This window comes from Ostrea edulis, chromosome 9 (assembly GCF_947568905.1).
Source record: "Ostrea edulis chromosome 9, xbOstEdul1.1, whole genome shotgun sequence".
Lineage (NCBI taxonomy): Eukaryota > Metazoa > Mollusca > Bivalvia > Ostreida > Ostreidae > Ostrea > Ostrea edulis.
This window is the reverse complement of record NC_079172.1, coordinates 47,508,006-47,522,292: the sequence shown is the minus strand read 5'-3', so window position 1 is coordinate 47,522,292 and position 14,287 is coordinate 47,508,006. Positions and strand designations below refer to the sequence as shown.

Here is a 14,287-nt window from a genome sequence, read left to right as displayed (position 1 = left end):
ATATTGTTTAAACTAAGCGCTATAGCTGTTATAACTATAAAAATAAGGAAAAAGATAATAATAATGATGATGATCAAATAAAAAATAAATATCAATTTACATTTAATAAGTTGGAAAATATCGTTAGGAATATCTTTTCATATCAAATTTTTGAGACGACGATGCAAGAATACAGCGATATGAAGCCTCAGCCGTGCGTATTCTTTACCGTAAATCGAAGCTATCTGTAATTTTGATCGGGATCGGAAATTATATCAATCCCAGAATTCCGCGTCGACCATTTGTTATCAAGACTTCCTGTTCAAAAGTCGCCATAATATTATTTTCACAGAGGTATAGTTTTATTTCCTTGTCGTTGATCTAATAATTGTTTGTGTTTGATTGTAGTTTAAATGTCCTACCTTTGTCTTTCAGATGGCAAGCGAAGAAACGTCTCCACGAACTTTGTAAGTACTATCAAAGAGCACCATATTGATCACCGGTTCGTTCCGACACATAACGTCTCTCTTTTTGATATACCTTCATTATGATTAGCAACAATATTTTATGTACCCTTTTCTTGTATTTTGACATTTTTATAACAAGGAAACAGGAGATGGGACTGTCAAACCCAAAGCTTTATTTGTTAAGTTGAGAAACTGCTTGACCCCAAACCTCAGGTTTTCCCCAATTTCCAAAACAAAATGAAACTGTAGCTTATTGCACCAATATCATCCGTGAACGTAGTGTTTTATATAGAATTCGCATATTTCTGTAGAGTGTGAGAAATTGTAGCTGTTAGAAGAATTTTAGAAATATATTCCAGTGGTAGTATAACAACTGGTTCAGGGGAGACAGAAATTTAGATACTTGCCGAAGGACATGTAAAAAGTAGAAACACCAATTCAATTGCCTTACGACAACATTCACTCACCTTTCCTTAGATTAAGACTAAAATAAAACTGTTTACAATCTTCACCAGAAACGTTTTAGAGTACTGGCGAGTTGCAGGAGTATAGCTGCACAATAATGAGCTCTCTAAATGTTTTTTTTTTTTTGGGGGGGGGGGGGGGGGGGGGGGGCAACCCCATTAATAGGATCTCTGTAATGGTGCAGATGCGGGAATGATTCACTCCCACATTTTTTTTTCATTCTAAACATTTGTTGGTTTTCTTTACTTAAACAACCCGCAATTACGATTTGTACCGTTTTTTTTTTTTTATATGTTTTTAACAATTTCATTACATTCTGCTTTCTAGATTCATACTTGTGTATCATGTTTCGATGTACTAAAGGTGCACTTCTGGACTGGTTATCAAGTTATTTGCATATATATGCCTATTGTACTTTACGTCAATGTATGAGTACTGAGATCAACAGTAATGGAAAGGGTTAAATTTAATATCAAGCTGTAGTGTGCATTTTTCTTTCTGCCACCATATGATTTTCATTTCTTGCAATGGTTCAAGTCCATGTTGAACAAATACATTTTCGTGCTGATTGTTATAGTTTGGTGTTTCATTAGATCCCAGCATTTGTTTTTTACCCACTGGTACCGGTACCTATTCAAATGGGAAAAATAGTGTCAAAATCAAACAAATTGGGAATTTTCTACCAATGTCTCAGCAAATAATTTCAACTAAAATAAAATAAATAAAGAACAAAATAATTTTTTATGGTAATATTTGCTGTTGTGAGACATCAGGAATCATCACAGGCTCGTTCTAGAATCGTCGAAGCTCTACAAATCACGCGCACTGCCATGATCTGTACTTTTGATTTAATACCTGAAGTGAACATTTTAGTTAATTCGTACGTTTCAGACTAAGTAAATTACGATGTCAGCAGTCTATTTTTCGGCAAGTGAATTGGGAATTTTTAGTCTCAAAATTAAAATTATAGTTTTTTTTAAATTGGGAATTTATCGGTACCAGTTATATAAGGAGAGAAAAAAACTCTGACTGATCCACTTACGAGATCTCGGTATGGCAGAGTTGACGAAGAATTTGCATGTTGCACATGATATTCCAAGAAAAACACCTTCATTAGATACCACCAAGGGCAAATTTGATACACTTTTTAGTGTAAATAACATTAGAGACAAATACACGGAGCTTTTAGGTTATTCTTAAAAATATTTTGCACTATTACGAAGATCTTATGGAATTGTAGCCCTCTCCTAAAAACATCAGAATAAGAAAGACTGGAGAAGGCTACATTATTGCAGCTAGTAGGAGTGTAATGCTTACTTGATCAAAATAAATTTACTGGTCCAAAGAAAACAAAGACAATATTGTTTCCGAGTTTTTATGCTTCATGTGTTTTTTATAAGACATAATACATGTATTGTATACCGGAAGCTCTTTCAACTTTTATCTGAAAAGGCGAGCCCAAAAAAACATGTTATCCTATTGATGGATAGGATGGATGTGTGAAAACATCTTTAGAACAGGCTGATTCTTGACTATTCCTATCTACAAGGGGGGTGGGGGGGGGGGTCCTGCTAGGCAAATTTGTACAGATATAATTTCCAAGTTTTCTACCTGTAAAGTCTGTTGTCTCATCACATGTGAAATACAAGTTTGTTTGTTTGTTTGTTTGTTTTCTTGATCTCTTGAATATTATCTACTGAAGATTTTACAAATTGAGTGTTAAACAGTTACAAAAGTTTTTACTATTTGTAAGATATTGAAACATACATGCATTCCTTTTAACTTATTTTAGCCCATTTATGAATTGTATGTGTGTCTGTCTTGAATCCGAGGACCATCCATTCCAATGGTGATTAGGAAGTTTCTGTGCTTGTTTTTTTTTTTAACTTGATTGGCTAAATATCATGTATACATATATCTAAATGAAAAATACTCGGTGCCATTTATTTTGTTCATGTTGTTTTAATGCTCGATTTTAAAATTGCCAGTTGCAGCAAATTTTATGGTGAATTTTCATGGTCCTAACTACTGAAATACAAAAATTCTTGCAGCCATTGATAAGCACATTATTTGTGTTGTTTATGCTAAGCAAGATCACCTCATAGGCAATGCAGTACTTGCACTCATCTGTGGATCCTCTAGAGGTGTAACGATACAGCGATACATCAATCATATTGATCGCAAGGGCTCATGATACTCGTATTGTATCGTCAGGGATAAATCACGATACTCGTATTGTATCGTCAGTGATATATCGCGATACTCGTATTGTATCGTCAGGGATATATCGCGATACTCGTATTGTATCGTCAGGGATATATCGCGATACGGTATGAGTTAACTTTTATTGACTTAAAAAATCTACATACTACCTAACAAATGTTATTATTTTAAAAATGGCGGAAAACAAGTTAGATTGTAAACTGTTGTTGAGATGTTTATTCTGTAAATTCTAATACTGTGGAGGTAAAAAACACAACGATGTGCAAAGATCATCAGTTTATTCAATTATTGATAACTGTATCGTGATACATGTTGTATTGCATGACCGTATCGTGATAAGTATCATGAGGTGGCTGGCAATACTCAGGCCTATAAGGATCCATCTTTGCAATCAAGCTGCAGTCGTGGTTCCCCCCACTCCATTTCTCATTGAATAGCCTGTTTTGTTTCCTTTCATACCACTTTCATTTTTCTCAACATCATCTTGTGTCTTTTTCCCCATAGGAATAGTTCCATTGTAAATTTTATTTGCATCATCTGATTCATCTCTCATAATGACTTTTTCCTTTCCTTTCCTTACTAATTCTGGTGGACAGGCAAAGCATATGCCAAAACAATCGCAATCAGCAATACGTTTGCATTGACTGCAGTAAACTACCAAATAAAAAAGCTGAGAATTATGTAGAGGGTGAAAATGTTTAAAGACATACATAATGTGTGTTTATAGTAATATATATATATGATAGCAAAGGCAGATGCTAGCACAAAGAAATTGTATCATGAAGAGAGGGATATTAAAGTATAATATTGCATACTGTGAATTTTAAGATTGCAGTTTTATTATGGTAGGTATAGATGGAGTGGCTATTTGAATGATTTTTAAAATATTTCACACTAGTACATGTACATTATCGTAGAAGTTTGCTGACTTTTGTAGTTTTGTCTCCACACTCACCATGGACAAACATCATTAGGTTACATCCAAGCCCACACAGGATACAATCATACTTTTTATGTAGAGTACAATCTCTTGGAGTTCAGTTTGCAGTACAGCTGGATTGGTCCATCTGTCTGTGACCTACTTTATATGTAGAAGTAGGTCAACAGTTTTCTGGACCTTTTTATATGCCCGTCTTAAGACGGGACGTGTTATGGTATGGCGTTCATGTCCGTCCGTCTGTTAGCTTTTTCGTGTCCGACCCGTAACTTAAATACTACAAGGCCTAGAATCATCAAACTTTGTCTGTAGATACATCTTGGGTAGAAGGTGTGTCGCACATTAAAACCAGGTCACTGTGACTTTTCATTAAGAAGATATGGCCATATATGGCAAAAACTTGTCCGGCTCATAACTTGAAAACTATTAGACCTAGAATCACCAAAATTGGTCAACTAATGCATCTTAGGTAGAAGGTGTGTCGCATCCTACTTTAAGGTCACTATGACATTTAATTAAGGTGATATAAAAAAAATGTTTTAATGGGTACAATCTATACTGTTAACAATATGTGACGGGCGTATCATGTGCCGTGGCGGTGCACTTTATTTTCATTACGGGTTAGATATTGTCCTGAAATTTAGTCACAAGTTTCCTCTCGGAGGAATACAAGTTCAGTTTGCATTTCAGTTGAATTGGTGCACCATGACTTACTTATAAATATGGGTAGAAGTAGGTCAAACAGTTTTCCAGATTTTTTTTTCGTTATGGATACAGGTATTGCCCTGAAATTTTGTCACAAGCTTCCACTCAGAGAACTACCTGATTAATTCACATTTCAAACTCAATTTGTTCACCATGACCTTCTTTAGTGCTTAAAGTAGGTCAAGTAGTTTCTTGGACTTTTTCTCGTCATACATGCAAGTACCTATATATAGATATTGCGCTGACATTTTGTCACAACCTTCCTCTCAGAGAAATATATAATCAGTTCACATGTCAGATTGATTGGTGCATCATGGCCTACTTTAATTAAGGCTTTTCTATTCAGAATGTGTGTGATATCCATTCAGAGTGCATATTATGCTTACTGGTTGAATTTCACTGTCCCAGATTTTTTAAAAATCTGCCGGACCGACAAAATCGATAAATATTTCTAAAGTCTATTGATTTTTATTTATTTTTTTGTATATATATGTGCAAACAATCAATTTAGAAATTTAACCTCTTTACATGCATGTTTTTTTTATATGTAGTTTTGAAATTGACTAAATGTTTTAATCTGTATTTAAATGACTTAATTCAAGCGCTTCAATCTCTGATTTGGGACATTTAAAATAAACAAATACAGACATCTCAAGTGTGAAATTAGATGATTTCCTTTCCATATTTCTCTGGACCATATTTGAGTCATAAGCGGATATGTATGAAAGTTGCAAATAATACAACTTTTTTTCTTTCTTTTTTCCCCCCATGAATTCGACTTGGTCATCTGGGCAAATGCATCAACTTGAGATTTGATGGAATTAGGCATGCAGGTCAATACGGGTTGGGTCTCCATATTGCTATTTGCACAAATGCGCGCACCTTTGCAGCCCTTGTAGAACAATATTTCAACAATCAATAATATTTTATTGAACAGTTATTCAATAATGCATTTGAAGCCACATGGATGGCATTCAATTGGTCAGAATTTACTATTGACCCAGTCAAGAGGCCATGACATTAGATATGAATTTGTTTTAAAGTTTTATTATATGTTTGTTGTTTTTTTCCATTTAAGTAACTAAAGTACTGACCGGTAAGTATTTGTTTAAACCAGTAAATTGCATCAATTTACAGGTCCACTTGACCAGTGAAATTTTTTTTTATTTAAAAAACTCCCGACTGTCCGATGGACATATGTTGTACTGTAACGGGAACTTAATTGTTACGAGATTAAGATTCAAATTGTTTACCTGAACTCATACCTGAAAATAAGAGTAAGATAAAAGTAATGCTATTGTTTTATTAAATTATGATTATTTACATCATTGTGCCTCCCAACTATAAAAAAAATTTAAATTCTTTCAACTGTACTTGATGTCTGTAAGGAAAATGGGAATTCTGTGCTTTGCAATACCTTCGGAAATGGAAGATTGGAACACACATTTTTTTTTTTTTTTCAGAGTGTTTACAGGGACCAGTTTAAATCATTAAAATCTGTTGGTCATAAGTAAATTCAATTCAGGATTTTAGTCAGTAAATTTGAAAGAAGAAAACTGTTGCTTTCAAATACTTTACATCATTATATATCACAATATTTTTTCATAATTATGACCCCTCCCCAATCAAGGGGAGACATTGTGTTCATACCATCTGTGCATCCATTCATCACAATGTTTACAGTCATTTTAATGTGGGGGATATTTGTAAGTACAGTTTCTACTAGATTGGCTTGGTGATTATAACAGAAATGTCACTAGGTACTGGTATGCAGTTGGGGGTGGGGGAGACTTGTTTTTACATTAAAAAAAACCAAACATTAGTTTGTGAAAAATGTTCATAGTAATGTATTGCAGTATTTTTTTTTTCATTCAATACTTGGTCCTAAATTGTGATATGTGACATACAATGTACATGTACTTATGTGTTGCAGTGAATTAACATATAGCCAAAGTTAAGCTACTTATCACAGTGTATATCAGGAATTGGAGGGTTTGTAACTTCCATACATTTAATGATCTTAAGCTTATTGTCTCACTCTGCAGTCCAATTGATAAAACACATACATGTACTGTAGTAACCAGTCAGTGACTTGGTAATGGTAGGCAGTTGAGCATGAGCCTTTATCAAAAAGGGCATTATATTTCCAACATGTATGCTACCATTAGAAATTTATGTTCTAATGAACATGTGGGGTAGTCATTTGTTTTTTGTCCAAGTTCATATAACGATCCCAATGTGACATGTTGGGATAGATACTCGGTGACAATTTATGCACGTTTTTTTCATTAGCCTTTGACCTGCATTGCACGCTGTTGGCCATGCAAGTATGTCTACAGGTCAGATCCATTATTCTTCTATAAGAAAGTAAGATTCTAAACACCTTGAAACATTTGAAATTTTTGTAGTCCATCCAGGGACCAAATGGGACTGGAACCCGATGCATCAAAAGAAAGATAACTCTTTATATATCATTTTGAAGTACAGGTAACTCTCGAATTATCGCCACTCAATTCATCGCCATTTTCGTTATAACGCCGCATTTTTCTAGGAACATTTTTCCTGTTACTTAAAACTCTCGTTAAAACGCCAAATTCGCTATCGCCATTTGCCACAGTGTTTTCATTACAAAAGTCTATTTCAACATGTTAATTATCTTGATAAACCGCCATAGGTGCACATGGTCAGTGAAGCAGTAAATTGGTCATTATCGATCTCCGGCGTACACCTGGACAGAAGGATCCCAGTAATTGCTGTACATATTGAATAAACAAGAAAATTACTCGAGATGAACTGTAGTCAAGTTGTTTATACATCATAGAAACACATTTCAATTTAGCTATGGCTTCGCCACGAAAGAGGGTCCTGTTAAATTTCGATGAGAAAAAATCATTACGTACCAAGGACATCATCCAAAATGTACCCATCAGGATATTGCAAATCATTTTTTTTTTGTTTTATGGGAAAAGCCTATAAAAAGAAGGACAGTGGGCGACATCTTAGCAGCAAAGGATGCAATTCTTGCAGACCCTGACCCAATCTCTGAAGGCTCGCCTGCCAGGAAACGGCACCGCAGTGCACTTAATACTGACTTAGAAAAGGCGTTGTTTATGTGGTTTTAGCAAGTCAGGACAAAAGATAACTCTTACATATAAAAGAACGGTAACTCTATTTCTTCAAGATGGCAGTAATTCAATTCATCGCCAAATTCGTTATAATGCCATGATTTCATAAGAACAAAAGGTGGCGGTTTATCGAGAGTTGACTGTAGTTCTTATATCTGGGTGAATTAATGTGCATGACAACAAATATCATGGGTTTTAAAGGACACATCTCGTGTTTTCAAAGTATACAGAATTATATGCATTTTGTCTTCCTTATGCTAATAGAAATTAATTGTAATAGTTCGTTCGCTGAAGTATTGCGATAATTAGCCACAATACGGACTTAAATCTAAGCCCCGATTTCAAAAAGCCTAGTTAATTAGATAGGTAGTCACGTGGTACAGTGACGTCATATGCGACCTTCGTCGATCAACTTGTTGTAAAAGTAGTGTTAGATATTTTTAAAAACTCGGGTTTTAGGGGCCTAATTTATTTACCATGGATAACATTTATTTCGATGTTGACAAATTTCCAGAGTCTTATATCTTTTAGCCACCAGTGCATACAAATAGCGACCCAAATGTAGCGAGAAAAGCGAGTATGAAATCTGCATAAATTTGCGAGTAAATAATGTTTACATCGGATCCCTGTCTAAACACAATTTGGTAATGCCATTTCTGTAAACAACTGTAATTAGCGTTGTTGCTTTTCTAAAATAAACAGTGCAATTATTATTAAATTTATTTTTGGAGAAGTTAGATAGGCCTAAATTATGATACGATTATGTATCATTGACAACTAGGCCTACTGTCACGGGTGCATTTCGAAAAAGAAAAAATAATAATAATGATCAAACTTATTGTGAAAATCACAATGCTTTTAAATTATTTTATTAAAGCAATTTTATTAGGCCTAATCATTATTTTTTGTTATCAACACGTTGTTACATAGGAAGTGGGAGCGCGGCGTGCTGTTGTTGTAAACACGTACGCGTTCCTTAAAAAAATGAAAGCATTATAATTCAATTCAAAGTCGGGAAATATTATATTTTATAATTTATAATTGAAAGTTCAATTATCTTTTATCTTTAAATTTCTTTTTTAAAACTACCAGTTGGTAGACACTGCTAGCAAAGTTCTGCCTATGTTGTTACAAGGTGAAGGTCAGTTGGTGCGAGTGTGTATTGAATTCGAGAGCAGAACGGAAAGCATATGCCGTAGGCCTATATGTAACAGTGCGTAGCTTCGATAGAACCACTTTCTCGCAGTTTATCTACGTATTTGTCCAAGTGCTTGTTAGAAAAAGTACAGGGACAAATTTTACTGGGGGGTTTTATGGCAAAGTCGTTGTGCCGACGAAAAATATTCACGTCTTGTCCCTCATACCTTCCTTCGAAAATTGATAAAAACACAGTCCAAATCCTCTCTACTGACAGCAAGTACACCCTTAAACGGCACAAAATACCCTAATGCAGTGTTATCTACAAGCTGTTAATGTGATAATTGTTTGTTTGTCAATTAAATCTAATCTGTTTATGAAATGGCTATCAACTGTTTTCAAATCTTCTCGCTCGAGGTCGCATATGACGTCACAGATAATGGCGCGTAAAATATCGAAGAAAATATGCATATCGCAAGATTTGAATTTCATCGCTTTCAAACTCGAAAACTACGCAAACTGTTTCATTTAAAACATATGTAAAGTAGTTTTAGGCATGAAATGAATTAATTTTGCTGAAAAAATTAAAAAGTTTAAAAACATGCGATGTGTCCTTTAAGATTCCTGATCCCATGGGACCTTAAGAGTATAGGGTCAAAACTTATTAGAAGTCTATGAATTGATTCCTTCTGCTGGACCTCCAACAAACCAAGCATTGTGTAATACATAATAACATGTTAAAGATGACTGTTCCTAAAACTAAGAAATCCATGTACCCTTGGTACAAGTGAGACTCTGAAGCAAGAGTGCTGAGTTTTTCTGAACATTTTCTCCTGTCATTCTTAATGGATCTTAACTTCAGATGGACATGGTGTTAAAAGTATTTAAATACCATATAAAACAGAGGTTGTTTTTTTTTTTGGAATGTTGAAAATCAAAATTTTATCGGTATGATAAAACTATATACTAAGAATAATAATTTCTGACAAACTCAACAAATTATGAAATGGTATTGACGAAGTCCTCAGGTCTATTCGATGCAAAGGGAAAACGATAATATCCTAATACATTATTTAAGAATGATTGATGATATTCTGATGCATTATTTAAGAACGATCGATATTTATGTTGGATGTGCACGGGAAGAGTAGTAAAACTAATAAAAATATCATGGAGGAAGTTTACAATATGTAGTTTTATGTTAAACAAGAAATTTATCTCTCATTCATACGTTCATGGTAGAAAAAAAACCCATTGTTATTCCATTAGTAATATTTAATTAATCAAGAAATAAATTTGATTTTTCTAAAATGCATGAGGGTATGAACTGCGACACTTCACGTCGGCATGCTTCATGAAGCACTTAAAGCTGGCATGAAGTGTTCCAATTTAAAAAAAAAAAAAAAATCAAGTTATTATTGCATAATTTACATGCTACCTTCATTTCTGTCAGAATTCCCAATCATTAAGATAGATCACAGTACTATATTTATCCGATTTTATGGCTGCATTGGGTGCAGTCATGAGGAAATGAGGGGGCCGAGTGGTTATATAGAGCATCACGCTCATAATCACACGGCCTCTCACTTCTGGTCGGTGCAGGTTCGAATCCCGCTCGCGTCGGTAAGTGAGAAAGTTTCCCAGTTTACTTTCGGAAGGTCGGTGATCTCTTCCCAGTTACATTGTATCTGGGTTCTCTCTTCCAACAACAAAAAATGGGCACCACTATATAACTGAAAATTTGTTGAATGAGGCGAAAAACATCAAAACAATCAACAATCATGAGGAAATGGCTATCATTACAATTTATAAAGTTAAGAAAGACATCCATGGCAAAATTATTGGAAATGTAAATATTACTGCATGCATAGCTGTACGGTATAGAGAGTTAGCCAGTAAACTCATGAAGACATGAAATTACTCAAAAATCCATGGTGAATGAATGTATTTGGTCAGTCTGACATGTCTTGATCTATCCGCAACGAAGTTTTTAACCTTTGTTATTTTATTACTTAAAGTAACACAATGAATTGAACTTTCAAATATGATGCAATAATTCTCAACAAAGTTGATTGTGATTGTGAAATGTACTTTCAGTTTATTGTAATTTGCATAATATATATGTCAGGAATTTCAGATTTGCTCCATTTTGACTTCATTAAGGGCAGTACAGCATTGAACATAATTGCTTTTGTTTATTTGTTGGTTTCGTTGTTTCAATTCAATTTCTTATTTCTTTGAGCCATCTGACTCATTAGAATAACAATTGAACACAATGATAATTGTTGAAAGTAATTTAGAGAGAGAAAGAGAGTGAACGTACAAAGTAAACAGGTAAAAAAAAACAAAAATGAGACATTTTCTTAACATTATTGCAGCACTCAAAATTTTTTCCAATTTCAACAAATCGCTGACATTACTAGTAGTTAATAATTGAGTTGATTTAAAACATTTGGTCTAGAATAATAATACTTTTTCAATTTTTCCCCTCAAATCATTATACAGTGGACATTTCAATATGAAATGAAATTCTTCTCAATATCATTGAGATCACAACATGTACATAATCTAATAGATTTGATTACAATGTAGTGTCTACCTAGTTCAATATTCAAAAGATGGTGGGTTTTTTTCTTTTATCAATCCAGGTTTTGGAGTGGGTGTAAGAAATATCATTAAACAAGTACATTTTTGATATTGTATTTACATTTCAATTTCTCTGTAAACCCAGGCTGTATCCGTTTTTTATCCCCTCACCACTAAGTTGTATGGGATACATGCTAACACACTACTTGCACATAATGGCACGAGAGGATGTTTACTTGAAAGACAGATCAGTTTGCAAAAATCAACGAACACTTCACACAGTAATCACTACACTTGATGTGGATGAAGGCAGATCAAAATTAGAATATTATCGCAAGAATATTGATACATGTATTCTTATTTGATTATAAATCTTAGTTTTAAGTTCTTTGATTAGGCCAAAAAGGTTAAAGATTTTTGATTAGGCCAAAAAGGTTAAAGTTCTTTGATTAGGCCAAAATAAAATAGAAGTGTGTTTCCAGTTTCTAGTGTTTGTTGTTATATTTACATTTCCAATGTTTTGATTATAAATTGCCTTGGATATCGTTACAAATTGTAATGTGTTGCATTTGTTAACAATGTACGATGTGCATATTAATCTGAAATGAATATAGTACATCTATTTTAAGGCTGGGAATTCCAACAGAAATGAAAGTGGAATATATTAATTCATTTCAAAAATACAAGAGGATATGAACTTCAAGCCAGCATACTTTTCATGAAGCACTAACACAAATAAAATACAATGGAGAAAATAACTGCACATGTATTTTGAGTTTATTTAATATCAAACATGGGTTTAACAGTTGTAAACTAAAATTAATGATAATGAAAAACTCTAAAATGCAGTATGTCGTTTTATAATTTATCATTATACCTCGCACAACGAGTTGTGGAGGGTATAATGTTTTTGACCCGTCACTCTGTCCCTTTCTTGTCAGCGCAACTCTGAGACAACTCAACAGAATTTCATGAAACTTGGTATCACTTATAAGACCATATTAAGCTAACTTTGTAGTTAATGAGGACATACTGCAGATTTACATATTCCCAGGAAATTCTGATTCAATAATTTTTCTGGAAGTTATGCCCCTTTTGATCATATAATTTCGAGCCCGTCTGTCCAGACTTCTGTTCTTGCCGTAATGCATAGCATTACCACTCATTATATGAGGCATTGTCAAGCAATGTTGGAGCATGGGGTATGTGAGCTTGTTCACTTTTTCTATCATTTATTTGCATTCTTGATTAAAAAATGCACACAATTCTAAAACAAACGGTTTATTTTAAAGTGCATCTATGTACATGTATATTCTTGTAACTAAAAAAACTACAATGCTTCTCTAGTGGTAAAAATTAAGTTAAGGCTAGTGCATTTCATTTTGTACATTAATGCTGGAAATGAATTATTCAATTTGAAAGACATTATTATCAAATAACTTGCAATATCCATTATGCACAGAAAATCTTTGAAGTTTTGAAGGTTTTGAACTAATTAATACAGGTAAATTTTGGTTTCTAAAATAGGTATTTCGAATAGTTTGACATGAGCTGCTGGTTCCCACCTCCAATATCTTGAACATGGAAATCACGAATAGTTTCTGGTCATCCTGATATATGTCTTCAGTCCCAAGCACAAACATCTACTAGATTTATGTCACAGTATGGCTAAATTTCTGCTTTGTCAAACATAATGGTGGACATTAGGTGGTTGATTTTCACATTATATGTACTCAGATCTTGAGAAATTCACACCATTGAAAGCTACACTATTGTTTTACTGATCATTGATTTTGTGATATAGACAACAAGGGTTTGGTTAATTAGTTCCACAAGGTACATTGATTATACATATTAATTAATTGTGAGCTTTGGTATTAACTCATTGATTCAGCACACATTGTTGAACTTGGACAACTATCACTGACTCTTTCTAAAAGCATGGGTTATGAGTGATAACTCTCGGAAGAGCCATACTAGACTAAAATCAGAAGTAGAGTTAGCATTAATCAAAAATATACATTTGTTAGATAAAGATAAAATTGCATGAAATCACATGAATTGGTTGTATAATTCCTGGTTGTCCACAAGTTGCATCAGACAAATGGTTGTTTAACACAGGAACAATAAATAGGGTGAAGGCTTTGCGGGTAATATTTACAACCGCATACGACAGTCTCTCTCTCTCTCTTTTTTTTTTTTTTTTTTTTTTTTTTTTTTACAGTGGTCATCATGGCAGATTTAACTGTATATTTTGAAAAGTATAATGTTTTGCATCTGAAGGTAAAAGTTGATTAGAGTGAAATATTCTGTTGTTTGATTTTGTTTCACGTAATTTGCCACTGTTGGAGCATTTTATTTATTTTTTAAAATTTTTTTTTTTACCAAAGAATGGTTTATTTGGATGTTAATACTTTCTTTAATAATTACTGCGTTACGAACTGTGGTGGACAGGCATATTTTGCAGCTTTGCTCTTATATATTATCATATTATAAGCTAACAGTAATGACTTTATTCCTTGTAGACTATAATATCTATAGCATAATTATGATAGATCGAGGAAAAGGGAAATTTGAATTTTTTGTGAAATGATTCCCAGTACAAGGAACATTGCTGTATGTCTCATCTGACTTATTACAATTTTCAGTCCAGTAATACAATA

The 14,287-nt window shown here is 33.6% G+C and overlaps 1 protein-coding gene across 4 annotated transcripts in view; it reads left to right on the top strand.

Annotated features, from left to right (window-relative positions):
* The first annotated feature begins 250 nt into the window (after window positions 1-250).
* LOC130050200 (nucleolysin TIAR-like) overlaps window positions 251-14,287 on the top strand; it is a 77,036-nt gene continuing 62,999 nt past the window's right edge. For all 4 annotated transcript variants that reach the window (XR_008798610.1, XR_008798609.1, XM_056149427.1 and 1 more), the window contains exons 1-2: window positions 251-333; window positions 415-446. Coding sequence is in view for 2 of the 4 variants with exons in the window: in XM_056149427.1 (XP_056005402.1) it covers window positions 415-446 (32 nt within the window). In the remaining 2 variants the exon portion in view is untranslated. The remainder of the gene's footprint in view (window positions 334-414; window positions 447-14,287) is intronic.